The 21515-nt window shown below is 44.3% G+C and overlaps 1 protein-coding gene across 50 annotated transcripts in view; it reads right to left on the minus strand.

Annotated features, from left to right (window-relative positions):
• LOC105449230 (longitudinals lacking protein, isoforms A/B/D/L) overlaps nucleotides 1–21515 on the minus strand; it is a 122384-nt gene that overhangs the window by 99408 nt on the left and 1461 nt on the right. For 49 of the 50 annotated variants that reach the window (XM_011688291.1, XM_011688277.1, XM_011688296.1 and 46 more), the window contains 5 exons: nucleotides 15133–15333; nucleotides 13633–14018; nucleotides 13282–13531; nucleotides 12830–13007; nucleotides 10716–10859 (listed from right to left, as the gene is read on the minus strand). In XM_011688291.1, coding sequence (XP_011686593.1) covers nucleotides 10716–10859; nucleotides 12830–13007; nucleotides 13282–13531; nucleotides 13633–14018; nucleotides 15133–15306 — 1132 coding nt within the window. In that variant the 5' untranslated portion in view covers nucleotides 15307–15333. Of the gene's footprint in view, nucleotides 1–10715; nucleotides 10860–11139; nucleotides 12316–12829; nucleotides 13008–13281; nucleotides 13532–13632; nucleotides 14019–15132; nucleotides 15334–21515 lie in introns of those variants that run through there. The other variant, XM_011688307.1, reaches the window with a different exon arrangement.

Below are 21515 nucleotides of genomic sequence, written 5' to 3' on the forward strand. Positions count from 1 at the left end.
TCGCGATTTCTCATCGAAATTTTTGTTAAAGCTATCGCCAGAATTAAATTTCGCCAAATGTATAACCGTAATCATTCGGTATTTGCGAGGAGCGGCACAATATTGCTACGCGAATCTTATCATTTTGCGACACTGCTCGCAACATATCCGAATGCTTTTAGAAGATCGACATGTATCGCGCACAAATATTCGAAGATGGCTCCAATTATAGCTTCAACAAAAATCTAAATGTCAAATTCGTTACATAAATCCGTCACTATCGGCAAACGTAATTTTGCGAGAATCGAAAACTGATTTGTATTTATTTGCATACTACTTCATGAATTATTTAGACTTCGTGAAATGTGACAATGAGACTCCCTATAACGAATGCTATAGAAATTTCTCCCTTCGAACAATGTGAAGACAATCGATAAAATAGTTCGCAATCCGGCTGAAAAACCTAAATCTGACCGAAGTGCAACAATCCGAGTGATTTTGCACAAGTGAGACTCCGGAAAGATTCTACATGCTTTACCCTCTGCCTCAAATCGAAACACATGAACTCAGATATTTCATTCGCACAAAAAGATTCACACGAACACACGTTCTCCATCACAAGGGACAGGGTAGTCTACCGAGACAATGAAAATCCAGTTTTAATGCGGCGTATACGTCGAGCTGAAAACTTAAAAAAAAAAATAGGGCGAACAAGGGGAAAAAGGAGAAAGATATCGGACACGTCATCGGCCTATTATCATTTTAACGAAGATTGCGTGACTTTCTCCTAAAGCGGCACAATTTTCGCAAAATGAAATTACAAAAATCATCAAATTTACGCGAACGCTGTTCAAAAATGTATGAATGAAACGCATCGAATGAGACTGACAAATATTAACTGGCAAGTATCATTGCAATATTCACCGCTCATCAGAATGTATCATGAAAATTATATTTCATTCATTTTGTAAAAAATGATTGAAATTGTAACTTCACGATATGACTTGGCATTTGATATATGCCTGGTGTGACAACCTCATGGGAACAAATGTATAAACCAAGAATAATTGGAGTACCGTGCCAAGAGAGTATATCATATTTTTTTAATTATAATAAATTATTTTCATTTATAATAAATAAATAGCAGCAGAAACAGCTTTTAATTTATGACAAATTAAATACTGCTAAATTACTTTTTGAGAAAATAATACTAAGCTTTTCGATAATCATCGAAATGCTTAGCCACTTTAAGAACCAGTACAAGATCATCAACCATTTCTGCCAGAAATTTATTCCGCGTATAGAAATAATGGGAAAAGCATCTTGAGTGCCGATACAACACACAAGACTAAATACTTACGTATATAAATACCTTTTACCTTTGTACGGACATCTGTGCAATTCACTACGACGGCAGCCGTCACATCCTTGCAAATCTGGCTGGCACAACCTGCTCTCAAAAAAAGCAAAATGCTTTTTTGAAAGCAGATGTAGGAAAAATCTTCTTGGCAACACAGGAAATCGGAAGTTAAAATGCCCGAATAAATATTTCACAATTTGAACACACGGAAATCGTGTTTTAATAATAGATTTCCATTAAAAAAAAAAAAAAAAAAAAAAGAATCGTGATGGATACAAATATTTCATGAATATTTTTTTTAAAGCTAAACATAATTGTTATAAAATTTTTCATTAGAATTATCTTAAATGCTAAAAAATAGAAAATGTCAAAACTACGAATATCTTATTGGATAAACATCATTCTCATACGCACATTCACTCAAAAATACACGCATAAAAATGTTTCATCAGATAAAAATTACGCTCTAATTTCTCGCACACATACAAAAAAAAATAAATTCTCATACAAAATACCACGAAAAACATGTGATTTCTGCAAGTAACTATCTAGTTTGAGAAGATCATAGAAAGAAAAAATATCTATTAAATCTAATCAAACTTTTGTAGAACTCGCGAGAACTCGATGTAATTCGGTAAATACATTTTCTAAAATTAGAAACAATTATCATCCTGTAAAAAAAAATATTATAAATATTATAAATCAACATGTAAAATGTAAAAAATTAAATCACACTGCAATTATGCAACGTGTAATAAACCTTACAAACTATACGAAATTAATTATCGCGTATCACTAAAATAACCGCAAATATACGCTATTCTAAGAAGTTACCAATACTGTACCATTCAATATACATTACCAATCCAAAGAGCTGAAGTTTCTTGAGTCTTCCAAGCTCTCATTCGAAGGTTCGAAAAGCGATACCTTCGAACTCGAGTATATCCGTCTTCATCCCTAGATTTTTGTAAATAGAAGAAACACATCGCGGACGCGAGCTCGACCGGAGTCGAACAAGCAAAAATAAGAATATTACAATCGAGAAAAAAAAGCGTTCAAAAGTAAAACAGCAAAGAGAAAATATGAGCAATATTCGTAAAATATAATCTTGAGATATCCGAAAACCCAAATTAAGAGCAATCGGAAACTCAATATTATACCCTACTTGGAATGTAATATAAATCTTAAATTTCTTGAATCTCAAAATGAGACTCAGAAATCAACGACAGCCTGTCCTTTCGTCCTTTACCAGATTGTCCAGACATCTGCTTCTGTTTTCTTCGTTCTTCTTTCTTCCTTTTGACCAAATCGGTTGGTAATCGCGATTCGTCAACAGAAAATTTAGAAATATAACGATGCATAAAATCATCAAGTCAAGATGATTAAGTCTTTGAAGAGTAGAAAAGTCCGCTTTTCTCCGACATCTTCAGCTTGAACGTTGCGAATAACAATGCATAGTCACAATCTGTCCAATTTTCTGTAAACGAAATAAAAAACGGAAACACTTGCAGAGCGCAATGCAATTTGTCAGATTGTAGAAAACTTATCCTAATAATTCCAAAGTATCGAAATCAAAAAAATATTTTCAATTCGATATTCAGAAAAATTATTAAGCTTTCTAAAATCTCGAACGAGAAAATTAATGATGATTAGTAAAAAAAAACAAGTTTTTCTGCAACATTGCAATTTTTATATCGCTTCAGCTTTCCCTCGTTGTTACCTAGAATGAAAAAGGCCTTTCCTATCACTGTAACAGCGCGAAGAACAATCCAAAATCAATATAATAAAATTGCAATAAAACACACAAAAACTTGTCATTTCATACACATACATTGAATGTTCATAAACATTCACCATACATCCAATTTTCTCACATTTATATCTTTTATCTCATCCAGACATACCATTTTCATTAGAAAAAAAACCAAGAGAAAAATAACGAAACGTATTGCAAATAAAAACACGACTGTCGCTTGCGATAAGTAAATCTAATCGTCTTACCAATGATTAGATCCACTTTACTCGCACGCGATGCTATTTTCATTTGCGATAACGTCGAAAACGCTAATCAACATGCTACACATTACCGTCATATGTAAATACGAAGTATGAATTACGTATACGCGTTAAATATACACGTGTAAACTCGAGACGTATGTGTGTGTGCATAAATAGCGCGTTTACGTAAACGAGATTGCGAGATTACGTTGTGACGTTAACCAGGCTGCTGATACCCGTGTAACGGATATACCGTTGTCGCATTACCTTTTTACCTTGACCTAAGTATTACCTGTTTACCACGTGAAGTATCCTTATCAATGTAAGCGATTATACTTTGAGCTACGCGCCGTTTATATCGATCTCTTTATCGTAGTTCAAAGTATAATCGTTTACATCAATGTGTCAATAGAGCCGCTGCTATCTTCGATCTTCTCTCTTGAAGTAAAAGGCGGCGCGAGCGCACGAGCCTTGTTCCACGCGAAAAGATCGCGCGAACAAAAATCAGCCGTACGCCGCGAAATCGCGAGAGTGCGGGGACGAATATCCGACAATGCCAAAAACGCACGCGTGAACGTCCAAATCGCGTCGATTCAGATGTCATCTGTACATTTTTGACATTCAAGTATCTTCTTAATCTTTCGAGATCCATGGATCTTATTCGTGGTTATCATCTCTCAGAAACTTCAGCTCGTTCGAACGAAAATATCATAATAATCTTCACAAATGAGATCACAGAAATCTAGAAAGATTAAATGAAACGCGTCGCAATTACCGAATGCTTTTGCAGTAAAAAAAACCTGCAAAAACGCGATTCCGCTCTTGATAGTCCCCGCAAACGCGCAAAGGGCACGCTTGCAGGTCTCTTCTCTCTTCTGGCATCATCGGATTCTCTCTTCTTCGTGGCTTCCGAAGAAGCTCTGCGCGCACCCCACTGCGACCGAGAAATCGCTCGATCGTAGCAGCGCTCGGCGCGCGGAGCTTCTCCTTCCGCGTTCCTCCAGCTCCATCTTGATCTCGAGCTCTTCCTCATCATCATCGCAGCCTAAACACTTGGGACGGGTCAAAGAACACAGAGAAAGGGAGTAATACAGAGAAAAATTGTGACATGGCATGGTACAACAACACAACGAGAATCGAATAACGAGTAAGTACAATACCATGAACAATAATGACAACGATGTGAATATGTTTATATACGTAATCGTTATAAATATATTATGTATATGTATATATATATAGCGATATATACCGAATAGAAATTATTATATAAATGTTAAGGATATTATATATATATATATACGAAGTATATATAAGTGAAAACATATATATATACTATATGGAGTCCTTTCTTTCGAACGCTCATATGTATACATACATACGTGGCGCATGTACATATGCACATATGAGAACCATAAGATATATTATGTAAAATCAGGTTAATTAAATAGTTCATGTTTTATGCGTTACGAACAAAGAAGCGAGTTATGTACACGTGGGTTAGTAAAAAAAAAAAAAAAGAATTTGTCGAATGTGTGCAAGCGCGAGCGGCGTCGCGGGCATTCCGCCACGCGATATATATATATACTTCTCTACCCATGTATATTCCATTCACGTACATAGGTAACAAAAAAAAACCTTCGGACTACCACCACCATGCACCACGTCACTACCTGGAGACACGTACCGCGGCCAAACGCCCGTCACGCTTGCACACCTTCGCAGAGTTAAGGTGTATAGTTACACTACCGAAGGAAGCGTGGCATGCAAAAGACGAATTACGCCAAAAAAAAAAAATTATATATATGTAAATATATATAATATATATATGGCACAAATGGGTTAAGAACTATCGAGTGTACGCATACACGGAATGGACAAAGAAAAAAAAATTATATATATGTGAATATATAATATAAATTGTTCACACATCGTTATATTGTACTGCATGTATTCCTGGTGCGCGCGCGCTTGCGCGACCAAGATCTTCGTGTGGAACGTGCTTTTTTTGTTCGTTCTCCGACCGCGTTTTCTTTTATGAAGAGCCGCAAATCGAACGTGAAATGTTATTTTGCGTACGTGCGAACGTGCGCGACGCGTGAGAGGAAAACTACAAGAACGCCGATGGGCCCCGCCGATCCCTCTCTTTCTCTCCCGAGAGAAAGAGAGAGAGGGACGAGATCGATCGGATCGCGGGCGAGGGGCGGATTTCCGGCCGGCCGGTTTCGCGACTTACGGCCATCCGTATGAGAGGCGCGCGTTTCGAGGAGAGAAAGAGGAGAAAAAAAAGAGAGAGATATATAGGCGAGACAGATGTGGGCAGAGGAAGAGATCAGGCAGAGATGCGAGGGTGACCCGATCTCCTCGCGCTTCTTCGTCGTGCACAATAGAGGAGAAGAGGAAAGAGGAAAACGCCGAGACATCCCCCTGGGCGACCATGGTATAGAGAAAGTCAAGAGAGAAAAAGAGAGTCCGCGCACGGCTGGCCGTATGTCGACGCACCCGGTTGTTCCAAATCCGCGATCAACGAGGAACACAGGATGTATCGTATGTCCTCTCACGCGACTCTCGTGCAAGTTCCTTGCTCCAATTCGACTTTTATGCATGATTTCAGCAACACGCGTTCTCATTTTACATGTGTACACCGGTTCTCGTACCAACAAAAAAAACACGTCACGGCTACAATGGGCTGTTTTTTTTTTTTGTTATCTGGGATCTGAGGGTGACTCTCGTCCCGGATTGGCAGAGGCAGACGCAACTCGTCTCACTGTTGCCAGAAGAAAACCGGCCGAAGGATAACACTACGAGTATCCTCGACGACCGTTCCTTCGGACAGGCGTGTACGCGCGCGCGTTTACCTCTACCCCCCTTTGTTTTGTCGCCGGGAACGCTTTCGCGTGTTTCCGCGACAGAAAAATACGAGAAAAAAAAACAGATCTACGCGCTGCGAACAACGTGGCGCAACTCCGGTCCTAAGATCGCGAACCTCGGCGTCTCGTCACGGAACAAACGAAAACTTCGAAGGAAGACGTACAACAAACGTGCGTGGAAGACGTACGGAATGCAAAAAGGCGATAACGAAATGTGTGAGAGAGCTTTTAAAGTTGAAATTCCAAAATAAATAAAAAAATCAGAAAGAGACGCGTTTTCCGCGGAGCAGAGGAGCCTGTAAAAAAAGGACTCCGAGCGTGATTTTTAAGTATCGACCCCTCTCTTTTTTTTTTCTTCTTCGAACGGCACGAAAAACTAGATTCAAGGCAACAAGTCTCTGACGGTGAAAAAAAACGACCTTCGCTCTATCAATGCGAGCATCTGTCCAATGTAATCTTTTCTTTCGAGGTGTATCGCGCGCGACACACACACAACACACGCTGACATGCGTTGAAAAGAAGAGAAGTGGAGGGCAGAACGCATTCCCGTCTGCCGTGACGAGCTTGGCAATATAGAGAAACTCCTCGCGATTCTACGGGCACCTGGCGCGTAAAAAGGAATCGCACCGCGAAAAGAATCACCGTCGATCAAGAGTTACCGCGTCAGGAACCGCGCGATCGCGAGAGTACGAATTCGAAGATTTAGCAACGCTAGCATTGACAGAGAGGCCGCTCCTCTCTCTCCGAAATTACCTTGTCTCCCACGTTGGATCGCCGCGTTAGGGCAATCGTGTACCTTAAAAGATAACGGGAATAAAAAAACCCGATCACGCCTGAGAAAAAGACCTTCCCACCCCGCCCCCTCCTGACCTAAATTAATCTCTAAAAATAAAAATTAACTTCTATTTCCTACGCTTCTCTCTCAATATGTCTCTCCTTTGCAGATAGGTAATCTGACCTAATTTCCGTGATTTCTTTGCCTCGCAATAACGAAAAATTAAAGGAGGGAAATGAGATGTTTTCGTTGAATTGCATAAACTTTATTTCCTATATAGAGTTTGCAATCGAATTAATATCGTTATCGCATCGAAAACTATTCTATATATAAAAACTATTCTATATTATATTCCGATTCGCCAAAAGAAATCGCCCGACCGGGAAGGATACCGACGGCCCGGCAGACGATGCGCACGATTTCCGGCTCAGCCATCTGGGACGACCGGCATCCGGCTGCATCTGCTGCTCAGTGTGCAGCTGTCGCCGCACATTAGCAGATGCAGGAAAGCAAGCTCACAGCTGGCTTCGCCCTCGTCGTCTCGGCGAGAGACTTGCGTTGCCAACCGACCTAAATAGCCGACAGAAATTTCTTTCTTCACGGGAAAACGGAAGAAATTCGCCCGAAACTATATTCCGAATTTTCATTAGATTCGTCTAGCAAAAATATCGCTCAGTATGTATACACGTACGCCTAATAAAGTCACTATATTATGATCGTTATCGGCCTCGTTACTCGTTGCCATAGTTATAATTGGCAAAACAATATCGCTCGCTATTGTCCCCGCTGAAGAAACTATATACCGAAGTCTTTTCGTTGGCGATTTTATCGTTACGTAATGCATGTAATCGCCTTGATACGATTCAACGCGCCTATACACCGAGAGTTCGCGATAAATCTAGGTCATCGGCAAACCACGACGGACGGTTTCATTTTATTTTCTTATTATAGTCTTATCTTCGCCAACCGTTCCGTTCTCGTTGAGTCGCTAAACAACGAAGAAACTATCTCCTGCTAATCTCAATTTTTCAGTCGTCGGCTCGCGATAAGCGTGACGGTCAAATCATATTAATATGTATTTATATATATTAAATTATACGTGCAATATACACGCAAATATGTGTAATATAATTGTATATTTACCGGGGAATTTCCTAAAAAGTATGACCTTGATTTTATTGCAAGTTTCCATTCAACGCAAAATCTATCGTGAAATGATAAAAAGCGATTTTTCCCGAATCGTCGCGACTGCGAGTTTCGAAAGACCGACCGCCAATGAACTTCGCGTTCCTCTCGCTCGCTTACTCGCTTCGCAGTCTTCTCTCTTTTTCGAGAGAAATCCTCCCCTACCACGCGCGTTCGTTCTAAGCTTTCATAAGACTCCAAGGTCAGCGAGTGAGAACGCCTCGACCATAGCAGTGAATATACATGCCTATTATACTATACAAACAAGCTACATTTCCTACATTCGCCATGAGCGGTTCTCGGATCGCAAGAAGTCTCGCGATGAAACTCGATTTGAAGAAAAAAAAAAAAACACGCTCGGTTCTCGGATAACTGAATCCGTCTTGCGTCCGTCCAAGCAATTGAATGTAAATAGCGGGTCATCTAATGATTAGATGACTATCACAAAGCATGAAAAATTGAAAAGGGAAACAATAATTCAGAAGATTAGATTGAATTCAGTCTCGCAGTAAGCGGGGCAGAGATTTACGTAACCCGAAGAGCTTTAGCGTCGACCTTGCTGGAAGTAACTCCCCGCATATTATCGAAAATCACACGCAATAGTGTGTCATCGCTAAGGTATATTGAGAAAAAATATTCTAACGACGCACGTAATGGGCACACCGTTTACAAAATCGTGCGATGACGTAGAGTAAAGCTGCGTTAAGTGGGACGGTTACTTCGAGTCGTGCCGAGAGTCAGCGTAAAACGATCGTCGTTGAAGGTGATCAACGTCACCTGTAGTACATAACAGTAGTGTCAAATTTCTCGAAAGGTACAAAGCGCCAAGGCGAAGAGATACTGGCTCTCACATTCACCCGATCGCGCAAGTCCCGTTATATGTTCCTGCCCACCGGGAAGCTCTCACGTTGCTTCGATTTCCCATAGCAACAGGGAAACATCGACGCTACCGGATATACGTGCCGAAAAATTTCCTTTCCGTTATTTAATCGCTGAGCCGCGGACTTCCGGTCCTACCGCGAACGGATTCCGAGAATGTAAAATTCCGAGTTAGTTTCATGTGTTTCCGTATAAAAAAAAACAAGTACACGTCGTATATATATATCGCCTTCGTTTCATATAAAGATAATCGCCTATCGAAATTCCTATTGTCAGATTTATCACGCAATGCGTTGTTCAACTTCGTAGAAACTCATGAACGTGAACGAAACGAATCGGTTTCGAAGACGGAGAGACTATACGAGAGAGACATACTTGTTCAGGCCTACCTACTGATCTTTACACCTACACGTTTCGGTGACGCGCGCGATTCCGTTTGCAACTATCTTTAGCAGTCCTTGCTAACTTTAACTATCAATGGCACGGCGTTTGACTATTAAAAATATCTCGTTGCACATCTAACAAAGGATCGACGAGTTTAAAAGAAAAATCGATAATCCCCCCTTTTCGCTTTATTAACCGAGATAATATAGTAAAGGATTCTATAATCTCTCGATTCTTGAATCACCACCTAAGCTTGGCTATTTTTCTCTACAGCTGTTTCAACGATATAAATATCGTTTGCATAAAATAGAAAATTTCGCGATCGGAGGGGGGTTACTACTGTAATTTACTGCTAACTACACTGTTAACGTGATTTCGCGGGTAACTATCGAGGATAAGATATAACTAGCTACAATCGCCCTTCGTACTTTTTTTCTTTCACGCGCGAAGTTAACACGAGATATTGGAGTCTCGTGTTCTCCCGTGGTCGGTTGCGGGCTGTCCTCCTCGCGCTGTCTTTCGGAGGAGAGAGAGGCCGCAGCGTCGCGCGTTGCGAGGCTAACGAAGACGAGACGACGATCAGGATCGAGTATAGTAAAAAAAAAAAAAGCCGATTATAGGAAACCGATTGCGGTTTGACGCGATGGAAAGAAAACAAAAACAGGCGCGCGCGCGCGCGCGGACGCGCGTGTGCGGCTCGTCTTACGTCAAGTCTCGCGTGTCGCGGCGCTACGCTAAGAAAAGGAAAAAGATAGAAAGAGATACACAAAGAACTTAAGAATTTAACGGAAAGCTCTACATGCTCCGATAGAAAATAAAAAGCTCTTTCAGAGACCGTGCTACACTTGAACGCACCGGAATCTAGGTTGAACCACGTTATCGACAACGAAAGAAAAAAGAAGCTCCGTCCCGCCTGCGCAATAGGCACATAATAATTACGCGCGCGTGTGTGTGTACACGTCATCCGAAACTTTTTCTTTATCAACGTACTCGCGCTTGTGAATGGGCTATTGTCGGTCTTGTCATATTTACAGAAAAAGATGCATATCATCGTTTCTATTTCGAAATTTTCCACGAGCCCATTCAAACGCAAGTACGCGCTGTTTTCTATTCCACTCATAAATTTGCTTGAAATTTGCATTTTAACAGTCCGTGGAAACGACTATCTCGCGAAATGTTCACATAAGGAAGCGCGCGGAAGCTCTAGCGATTTTAAGCCAATTGTGCGAGTGTCTATTGTTACGGAGGGCCGGAGGCAGATGGAAAATGATGAGAATGAGCCTACCTTGCGAGTCGCGATGTGCGGCCTGTGCGGCCTCCTGAGCTGCTAGAAAAACCTCATCCGTCGTCCCGGGAGCTCCTGCCACAGAGCCCACAACACCCCCCGCATTACTTCGGTCACCGGTAACATGCCATGAGCCAAGACCTGCTAAAATAAACCGATCGTCCGATAAATCTCAATGTGACGTTAGACACGTTCACACGTTGCACGACATACGATGTTGAATGTTATGTTAATAAAAAAAAATTCATAGAAATCAGGACGAGATCTACGAGCGAAGGGGTATCGCTATAAAACCGAAAGCTACTTCGGCACATCTCGAATTAAATATTTAAATTGAAATTAATATTAACTTGTTAGAAATCCTTATTTAAAAATATCAAATGATTTACAATATTGACACGTCAAGTAGTAATAAAAACATCGATCTAGGAATGAAGAGGATACTTTATTCATAAACTCTTTTAAAGGGGAACAAAAATATTGGTTCACATATGTTAAGACCGACCAAGAGATTACGCAGCGAAACACAGGGCTTCACACGATCGGAAAATGTCGCACGTTTCCCTTATACAGCGGGAGTGCTTAAAATACATTTATATTATACATTATGTCCCTAATCATCCCTCTATATTCGTTACAGTAAGTAATATTTGGCAAGTTACGCGAAATACCATAACACATCCGCCCCGCAGATCGTCATGCTCACACACATTTGCATACAGAAGTCACAAATTTTTTTTTTTAATAATTTGGCTTAAGTAGTCTACACGTAACACTTAAGAAATAGACAAATAATACTGATATTCAGACTATTTAAAGATCAAATACTTTGTACATCGACTCGCCGTACTTCGAACTCGTAGGTGCGTATCATAGAATTATCGTTAAATTTGACTAGCTCGGAAGTGATTCTTGTCGGAATTTCGATTCCCGAATAAATTTAATCGTCAAAGTGCAAACGAAAAAAAATTTCTTTCAAGCAATGTGCATATTATAAGAAATCATATTCGAGTTCTTCAAAGTGAACGATCTCTCAAGAACAAGAATTCGAATCAGTCTAGATTTTTCAAACTATATATATATATATAAATATATATATAGCGATTGTTAATATTTTAACGACTGTCGTCGGTTGGACTCGACGTTAAAAGAACGGTGCATGGGACGCTACAATATTCGCGCGCTTTCACGTGCGCACACTAGGTCCGCCTAGGCTGGACCGGGGTGAAGATTGGACTAGAAGGTTGGTGTTTCCATCTCCTCCTGACGACGTTCAATTTTTTCAAATAGAACTGCAACGTTGAGCGATTAATGCCGTACATCTCGGACGCCTGAGTGGTGCTAACCCCCTGTTGCAATATTGCCTCCAGGGACATTTTAACCGAGTCTAAGCTATACTTTCTGCCCTGCTTGTTCGCCAGTGATTTAAGCAACGCGGCTACGTCGGCGTCCGGGCGCGGCCGTCTCATGTTTGGCACTTTATTACATTCGAGGAAATGGGAAGCCCATGGGGCACCACCATCGCCACCATTACCACGACCGCCATCGTCACCACTACTCAAATTCCCTCTCGACCGAGACCGCGCTCCCGCCCCCCCACCTGCAACGAGGAAACCCAGGCTAGTGTCGGCCAATTTGTTACACGTCCCGTGTTTCAACAGATAACAAACAAAAACAACGAAAAACGACTTCGCGACACCAAAACTATTGATTTCGCTCAACGCACAAGCCCTTCCTATTTAACGATCAAGTGAGTGAACTTTTTTTTTTTTTTTTGATTGACCGCGATCCGACAATACCGCGACTCCCGTTCAAGAATCACTATCCAATCGTACAAGACGTCAAGCTCCGCTTCGATCCAAATCAAGCTTTTTTGGATCGAAGATTCGCTACTGTCGTTGACTCTTTCCAGAGCATATATAATTTTATGCAAAAAAATGCAATAATTCGCTATACTCTTCACATTCTTACATGCGGAACGCTGCTTAGCGAGTTGATGCGCAAGTTTAAATGCATAACATTACAATTTGCATTGCCTTTAAATGAGAAATAAACCCTGCGTTTCGCTGCGATAAAATCAAAAGTTGTAAATGACAAATAACATTGCAACTTACCGGGGTGTTGGGCGGGGTCATGGGACGGTCCAGCTCGATTGTTGTCCTGTTCCATGTCATTAAGATCGTTCATATCTTCATCCAGCGTCAGGTCTTCAACGCCTTCCTCAGCATCGTCTAGGTATTCAGACTTTGGCTCGATGAGGTTATCGTTTGGCTCGGGTTTTTCAAGTGGCAGCTGTAAAATGTTAAAATGTATTAGAATAGACATATATATACACATACAAAAAGTATTATCTATGGAAAAGAACATAATCCTCAAAGGAGAAAATTGTCTCGAACAGTTTCCACACTGCAGCGGCAAGAAAAAGATAGAACCAAAGCAGTAGGATAAAGAACGATCTTTCTTTACCAACGAAGCGAAAGAAACAGCGCTATTGGCGACAGCCTCCACTTAAACCGTTGGCACACGAAAAAAAAAAACGGAAGGAATTCGTCGAACAACATTTTACCTGTAACATCTCGTCGGCGGGTTTCGTCAACTGCGTCATTAAAGCTGACCTGCCGAGAGAGTCCGTTGGATCTGAATGTACTTTCTCGTCTGCCACTGGCGCGATACCAAGCGCCGGTACACCCATTTGCTGAGGCATGTCGCTGGAATTCGATGCATCCTGGTTCTCTATTATCGTATTACTATCCTCGGTGAAGCTTCTTCTCCGAGTTCGTTTCCTTTTTCTAGCTGTTGGACTTTGCGAACCTTCCCTGGAGAAAACAAAAAGAACGGCAGTTAGCAATATTCTTGAAATGAATTAACGTTCACGTCTAAGTTACAACGTAATGGAATTGTTCGCAAAATCACTCACCTCGAGGAGAGCCCTTTTGACACCTGAGGACTGACCGAATCCTCCGGTAAATCCCCCACGGAACTTTGCGCCAAACTCTGCCTAGGAACTTTGTTCTTTTCTATCGTCAGACCGGAAGACGCGTGTGGAATGTCTAACGATGGTGCTGTAGGTTGTGAGACGGCTTTCTGTGGCCTGGACTCCGTCTTACTACTGCCAGCAGTTTTACTTTCCGAAAGGCCCTTTATTTGCAGAGACTCAGCGGCTTTGAGGAGTGCTGCCAATTGGTCTTGGGAAATGTTTACTTCCCCTCTGTACATATAGTCCATCATCGCCTTAAGTTCTTTGAATTTTACATCTTTGAGTATAAACACTGGATGCTTGTCATAGTGTTCGCTGAGGAGGCACTGTAACACAAAAAGTACATAATCTTCAGACAAGCAGTCACAATATATATTTAGAGTTACAAATCTACAATTTATTTTTCTAACTCGTATCAAATTTGTAAATCATTACGTATTCCAATTTAGAAATAAGTTACTTTAATATATTTGTAACATTTGTTTTTGGTATATTATGACAGTCAAATGTGCTGAAATGAATATATAAAGGCAACAAAGTTTGAACGTTATTCGTAGAGAGTATGATATTATAAGAGAAATATTTCTTTAGTTGATATCGATTCCTCTCATGTATCTCTCATGTTACAGCTACGAATGCAAAGTGCTGTCATCTGGGACGAGCTAACATCTACGTACACGCATACACAATTCGAGCGCATTATTAATTTTCATAGAGCAGTATTCAATTATTGCAACAGCCGCTCTGCATCCCCACCCATATTAGGGTAAAATCCCAGGGCAAGTGCCCTGGAAATCAGCCATCTTGCTTTCCTTGTATTGATCAAGAGGACCTAGGAGGGGGCTTCAGGCTTTTGCTCCCCCACTCTCCCCCACCTGCACCTCCTATACTCCTGCCCAGGCAACGTTCAACAAGCACGGCCATCTTGTTTCAACTTGAGATCCCCCCCCCCCCCCCACCTATTGCTTCTCAACAATCTATCTCGCTCCCTCCCAACACGTTTCGTATTGATCTAACCCGACTGAGCCAACTGGACAAAGAGCAAGGGGAGAAGCTTTGCGGCACATAATTATAATTCGTTACGTTCATAATTATTCTTTCAATCAAAAAATCAAAATTCCTTCAATTTCAACTCGCATTTTTAATAAGTAATTGAAAATTAATATACGATAAGTAATACAATTATCAACTTTACTATTTAAATTTTCACAACCATGTCGCTACTCTCAGAAATGTGGAAAATATTATTTTATGATGTTATTAATAATAAAATAAAAGAGAATTTGCCTGATTACATCCATCAATTCCAAGGAAATATTAAGAGAATAGAATAACAATCTCTAGCTGGTAACTTGAAAACAGATAATCACTTTAGAATATCTCAAGGAAGATGGGAATAGGTTGTACGATTAAGTAATGACAACAGAACGTTATGCTCACCTCAAAGTATGGACTGCACGCGGAGAGAACAACCTTATGCGCCTTGAGAGTCTTCCCCTCCGCCGCCAGCGTGCAGTCGACCAGCGTCCCGCTTTCGAGGAGTGTGTCGAAGTTTTGTATGAGCGTACTTTGGTGGTTGTTCCACCTGAGACAGAACTGCTGGTCGTCCTCCATGGTAGTTCTGGCTTCGTTTCCTCGTTTCTGCACAGATGAGAAAACAAACGTGGATAAGTGACGGAGCCGTGCTGACGAATGTAAAAAAAAAAAAAACCCCGGATAACGTACGAAGTGCGAAACCCGCCGACGGAGCCGTCCTCCCTTTCTCGCCGTTTCTCCTCACCGCACGCTATCGATCGACCGAGCGACCCGACGCTATCTCGTCCTCCCGCGACCGATTATTATCGCGCACATCGAGCCGAACGACGTTAAGTCGTTACCCGCGAAAATACGTCTGCCGACTTTCGTTACCGATTCCCCACGTCCTCCTCTCCTCTATCCTCGCGCTCTCTTTCTCCTCCTTTTCGTTCGCGGCCCTCGCGGGAGGACGACGGAGGCGAAAGCTCCGCAACGAAGCGCCGAAGCTTCCAAAATGGCCGTGTGAGCGATGCGTCGGCCGGATCGCTCGTCTGGTCTTTTCCTTTGTGCGTGTCTGGTAACGGTAATGGACTGCCCTGGTGGGGATGATGCAGGAGGACGCGCAAGCACCGCGCACGCGCAATCGCGACGTCCGGGCTGCGCGCACCGCTTGCGCAACAGCCACGGAGGCCCCTGGGACTCAGGGGCGGCTGCCGCGGGTACCGCTGCCGCTCAACCTCCTCTCGAAATTTTTTTTCATCAAGACCAAATTCCGTACAATCATTTTTAATGCGACGCGAAATCGTAGACACCGGACATCGAATGAAATGTTACGCGATTAATGATTACCAACGCAGTTCGACAAAAGAAAAAAATATAAAAAAAAAATGATAAATGCCACGCACGGGAGAAAAGAAACGAGGAAATGTTGAAGCAATCGCGCGTACCTGAAGGTGAGGCGACGTCACGACGATACACTAAATCTCGGGGGACTTGGCTCACTACAAGTGGCCGATTGCGCGATTCCCGAACGATCCGCGTATTTTCATCGTGACGTTTCCAAACGTCGCGTCACCGACCAGAGACGCGACGAGCGAGCGAGAAACCGGGGGACTGGTCTAACCCGATTTACGTCAGCGCGATTTACATTAGCGGCGCGCAATAAATACGGAAAATCGATCACGCGGCTCGGCGACCGACGTCGTGGGTGGGGAACGCGGGAGGGTGAGGAGGTTTCACCGGACACGCAGTAGGAAAACTAGGAGAGCGAGGTACGCAGTCGCGAGGTGCCTGTGCGAGGACAGATAGGAAGAGAAAAAAAGGAGCGAGAGAGACGGAAGGTCTCTCCCTCTCGTCCCTCTGCCTGCGTGCCACGATTGCGTAATCTATTTATATTGTTATCTCGCGCGCGAGAGCGCCGTTACGTCAGGCGATGCCGAGCGTGTGTATGTGTGCATGCGAGCACGAAACAAAAACAAATTGTTGACAGATAATTTTTCCCGATCGCGTACAGAGCGCGCGCGCGCGCGCGCACTCGTTGAGATAGAGAGACGTGAGAAAAAAGCGATAGAGGGGAGGGGTAAAGCAGAGGAACCGTCTTTTCTTGCGCGGCGACGCGAGCCGCCGCCGCCGCCTCCTCCCCGCGGAGGCAGGAAACCGCGAGAGAGTCGGGAGAGCGGAGACGTGGAACGCAATATGGCGGTTGGCGAGGTCGGGCCCGGGACAAAATGGCGGCGGGTGGAAAGCTCGCGGGCGGAAAACCACGGCCCGATCGATTCGCCGCCGCCGCACCGCACCGCTCCGCGCGCGCACCGCTCACGGAACCGCGCCGCGCCGACCGAATTCCTCGCGCGCGATCTCCTCGTTGCGTCGCGTCTGGACAATGGCACTGGAAATCGCAAACGCTAACGCCACGGTATTTATTTCATTACACGCCGGGGGAAATATTCGCCGCTTCTCGCGACACGACCTCGCCGTGAGACTCGCGCGGCGGACGAGCGAACGACGCCGACAGCGGAGCGCGACGCCGACGCGCGTTATCTCGTCGCGGCTACAAAAAACCACTCGCCATATCTCGACGCCGAGAGAGAGAGAGAGAGAGAGAGGGACAGAGAAAAGAGAGACCCGCCCGCCGCGCCATGTCACCCGCAAATATTCGGCGCGATTCCCCGTCGTCGGAGAGACGCGTCCCGCGCGATTAACCGCGCGCCCGCGGATTACCGTACGTACGACGTTTTGCTCACTCACCTAATAAGGGAGATATAAAACAATCTAATATCACAGCAATCAAGTCGGTGAAAAGTGTAAAACAGCGTTGGAGCGTCCAGGCCCGGCGTCCGCCTCGTGCGCTGCCCTTTTCAACAATGGCGTTAGCTCCAACGCCTTCTCGGCTCGGCGCCGCGGACCGCCGTTGGAGGGCGCAGGCGTCCGGCGAGGCCCGCGTCCCGAGAGCGGAACGCGTCTCCCGGTGCGAGCAAGAAGGAAAAACAGGAAAACGGCGCGCATGCGCGCCGCACGGAAATTCACTACTGCGACGTGATTGAGAATAGCACTGACGCTGGCGAGGCCGAATTACGGATCGGCGTCAAGATGGTCGCGACTTTGATTCCTCGGCGGCCTGCCGAAACGCGTCCCGACACGCAATCCCGATAGGAGAGAGAGAAATCCACGATTTCCCGCGCCCTTCCTTGCGACAACGAGGATCCTTCCCGGTTGAACACCGCGAACACGTTCCGAAAAGTCATCGAAAAGAAATAGGACCTTTTGTCGCAACGACCGCGCGTATCGATTTCCAATCCCGTGTCTTATCGTGGCCACGAATTTTCCTCGTATCGACTCCACCTTGATCGAAAACGTTACGATTTGAGAAATTCGAAACAATCTCAAGGGAATTCATCGGATCGATACGACTCGGAATTCGTCGCATCGCCCTCTCATTTCCGTATCGTATTTGCGCTCGTATTTTAATTTGTATTTCCAATGCAAGTAAAAAGAAGTTTGTAAAAAATTGAGAATTGTAAACAAAAAGACACAATATCCGATCATATTTCAAGCGACTGCTGATATATGCTAATTACTCCAACACACATACTGATATTTGTAAGTAAACACAAATAGAGATTCAACATACGAACTGTTTAGCTCAAGATCTTTTTGAAAATGTCCTCACTTTTGGAATTAATAATTTCTCCGAAATAAATACAGAGATAAAGCCACAGGAATTCTTGCGTAGGTCATGTAATTGATTTACGTGCGTTTTTTTTTATTGAGCTGCTGTTATTTGTACACATCTATTACACATCTTTTACAAATAAACCAATCGACTTCTATTCTTATCGGAAAATCACGATATCAATAGAAAAATATTGTGTACTAAATAACGCAGTAAATTAGTTTCACACTACGGTTCTATAAATACTTAAGTCTTCAGTTAAACGGTATCGTTGCATCATCATTACAAATAAAAAAACGCACGTAAATCAATTACATGACCTACGCAAGAATTCCTCTGACTTTATCTCTGTATTTATTTCAGAGAAATTATTAATTCCAAAAGTGAGGACATTTTCAAAAAGATCTTGAGCTAAACAGTTCACATGTTGAATCTCTATTTATTTACAAATATCAATATGTGTGTTGGCGTAATTAGCATATAAAAATGCCGCCTGAAAGAATTAAAAATACATCGCATTCCGCATGACTGCACGTCAATCGACACAGAGAGAGAGAGAGGGAGAGAGAGAGACGTCGTTCAACGTTCATTATTCCTCGCCCGTTGTTACCGCACCAGCTCGATTCTCACCGTTACGTTCCGCGACGGCCTCTCCACCGTCGTTGTTTATTTTATTACGCATTTAATCTGAAGGGTAAATAAAGCCGTGACGAGAGGGATTCGATCGTATAAATTCCGGGCGTTGACTGGAATGCCAATAAAAGCCGTTTAATTGCTGTAATAAAGCAGGCAGAAACCGCTAAAGCGTTTACCGGGACGACGACTGCCGCGTCTCCTTTTGTTTCGAGAGCTCGTCGTTACGTCTTCCTTTACGTAATTCCCTCACGGGGGACCGAGTCCTTCGACCTGTGTGCTTATCGCGAGCCGATAATCAAAGCAAACAGATCCGCGAGAAGCGTCGCGTGAGAGAAGCGTCTCTTCGATCTGGGTGCGCGTCTTTTAACGAGAGTCGAATCGACGAGCGAGAAAATCTCGGCCAGAACGACCCTCTCTTCCTCGTCGCGTGGCAATCGCCGCGCCTGAAAATTTCAGCGTCGAACGTCATGGCGGACGTCTCGCCGCTTTTCTCAGTCCCGGCGCGCCGCTACCAACAGTCATGGCCGACGCTTTCCCGAACCTCTCATAACGCGACCTCGATTACCATTCTATATTTAGCGATCGTCGAAACCGTCGTAGATACCCCGCGGTGCGCACGCGAGACGCGGAGACAGATAACGGCACGTAATAACGCCGATAAACGCGAAAAACGCGACGCGACGCGACGCGTTAATTGCGCCAGACGACAAGGACTTTGCGATTACGTAATTAAAATTTAAAAAAATTAGTCTCCTTTGCCGCCGTTAATTAAACGTGGAACGGAAAATTGGAATTTGCGAACAATCGCCGCTCGCGTTACGCGCTTATCCCTCGGCGTCGTGAAGGAGCGCCGAAATGCACGACGTGTAAAAGACGACGCAACGTGTACGTACGTACACACATCATACACATGTAATTCGTCTCGATTTACCGCGCGGTGTTTTAACCGGGTGCGACGCAAGACGCGCCGCGCGCGCACAGGTCAGGATCGCGGATGCAAATTCGCGAGCGGCCGCGAGCAGCAGCTCGAGGACGCGGAGACGCCCGCCGGCGTCGTGTCGCGTCGACGGAATCGCGAGTGGCTTCGCGAACGTTCTCGAAACGTGCTCGAATCGCGAATTCACGCCACTCTCGAGACATCTCGCGCGACGCGCGCTTCATTTCTATTAGACGATAACCCGTTTGAGGTGCAATAACCCCCCGGGGGTCCGGAGTTTTGCTCGCACGGTTCGCGAACAGGCGCCGGCCCTCGACGGTGTAGCCCACGTGCGTCGACCCGGACAAAACCCGGCGGAGAATTTCCCACCGGAGTATCCCGCTGTCGCGAGCAACGTCACGGGAACCGAACGCGCGTAATGGCCGACCTCGTTCGTTCGCGGGCGAGACAAAATGGCGAAAAACCCACGAAAAAGCACACGGTGGAAAAGCCCGCTCGCGAGATTGAAATTCCGAGCAGATTTCGCGCGCGCGCGCGGGACGAGAAACGCGTCGGATTTTCCGCGCCGGACGAGTAAGCGTGAGCACGCGGCGACGCGACATGGCGGAGCGCGCGACCTGATTTTCCGCGAGAACTTTCCACCGCTCCTCGCGGGAGGAGAGCGCGCGCGAGCGAGGCGAGAGAAACGCGACGATATAACGGACAGGTAGACAAAAAAGTGGATGATTTTTCGACTCACCTATGTATTGGCACAGTCTAAATATCACAAGAGGACGAAACTCGGAGGGGAAAACTACGCGTCCACTCCTCAGCGTGCACTATCCGAGCGTCATGGGTCCTTTTTACACAATGGCCGTGCCGCGATACGCGCCTACGATCGATCAGTTTCTGCGGGAGGACAACGCCGGAGCGCGCACGGAAACGGAGCACGAAGCTCGCCTCCCACCCCCCTGCTCCGCCTGCCGGTCGCAACGCTCCCAGACGCGGCGCAGAACGCGCGAATTCGACTTCTGCGCATCGGCACGGGACGACGGGCGGCGGGGACGAAAGAGAACGGGCCCAGGAGCGTCGCGCGAGCGTCACGGGCGCTGGTGACGTGACCGCGTTTCCTCGGCCGCGACTGCGACGATAAGGAAACAAATACTGGGACGGTAGCGTCTCTTAGAAAGAGAGCGGAACAAATGTTCTGAATAATAAACAACAAGCGGCAGCCGGAGACATTTTTATATAACTTAAATGTCACATTTTTTTTAACTGCTTATTGGTTTAACCCAGAGAGATCATTATATTACATTACAGTCTAAAAATGTTCTCTTTACATAAAAAGTACAGCGAGACTATGAAAATCTTAATTGGTTGTGCTACTTTGCACTCTTGAATTAATTTACTACGTGAAATCTCGCTTATGTCGCTAAATTGAAATGAAATTTATAGTGATTAAAATATGATTCAATATTTGGGATAAAAGTGACTTGCTCGCTGTGTATCGTTATGTGTATGATTATCGTCATGAGACGATAATCCCTCATTTGATTCAACAATTTTTTTTATTAATTAACAGAA

This window comes from Wasmannia auropunctata, unplaced genomic scaffold (assembly GCF_000956235.1).
Source record: "Wasmannia auropunctata unplaced genomic scaffold, wasmannia.A_1.0 LD336076.1, whole genome shotgun sequence".
Lineage (NCBI taxonomy): Eukaryota > Metazoa > Arthropoda > Insecta > Hymenoptera > Formicidae > Wasmannia > Wasmannia auropunctata.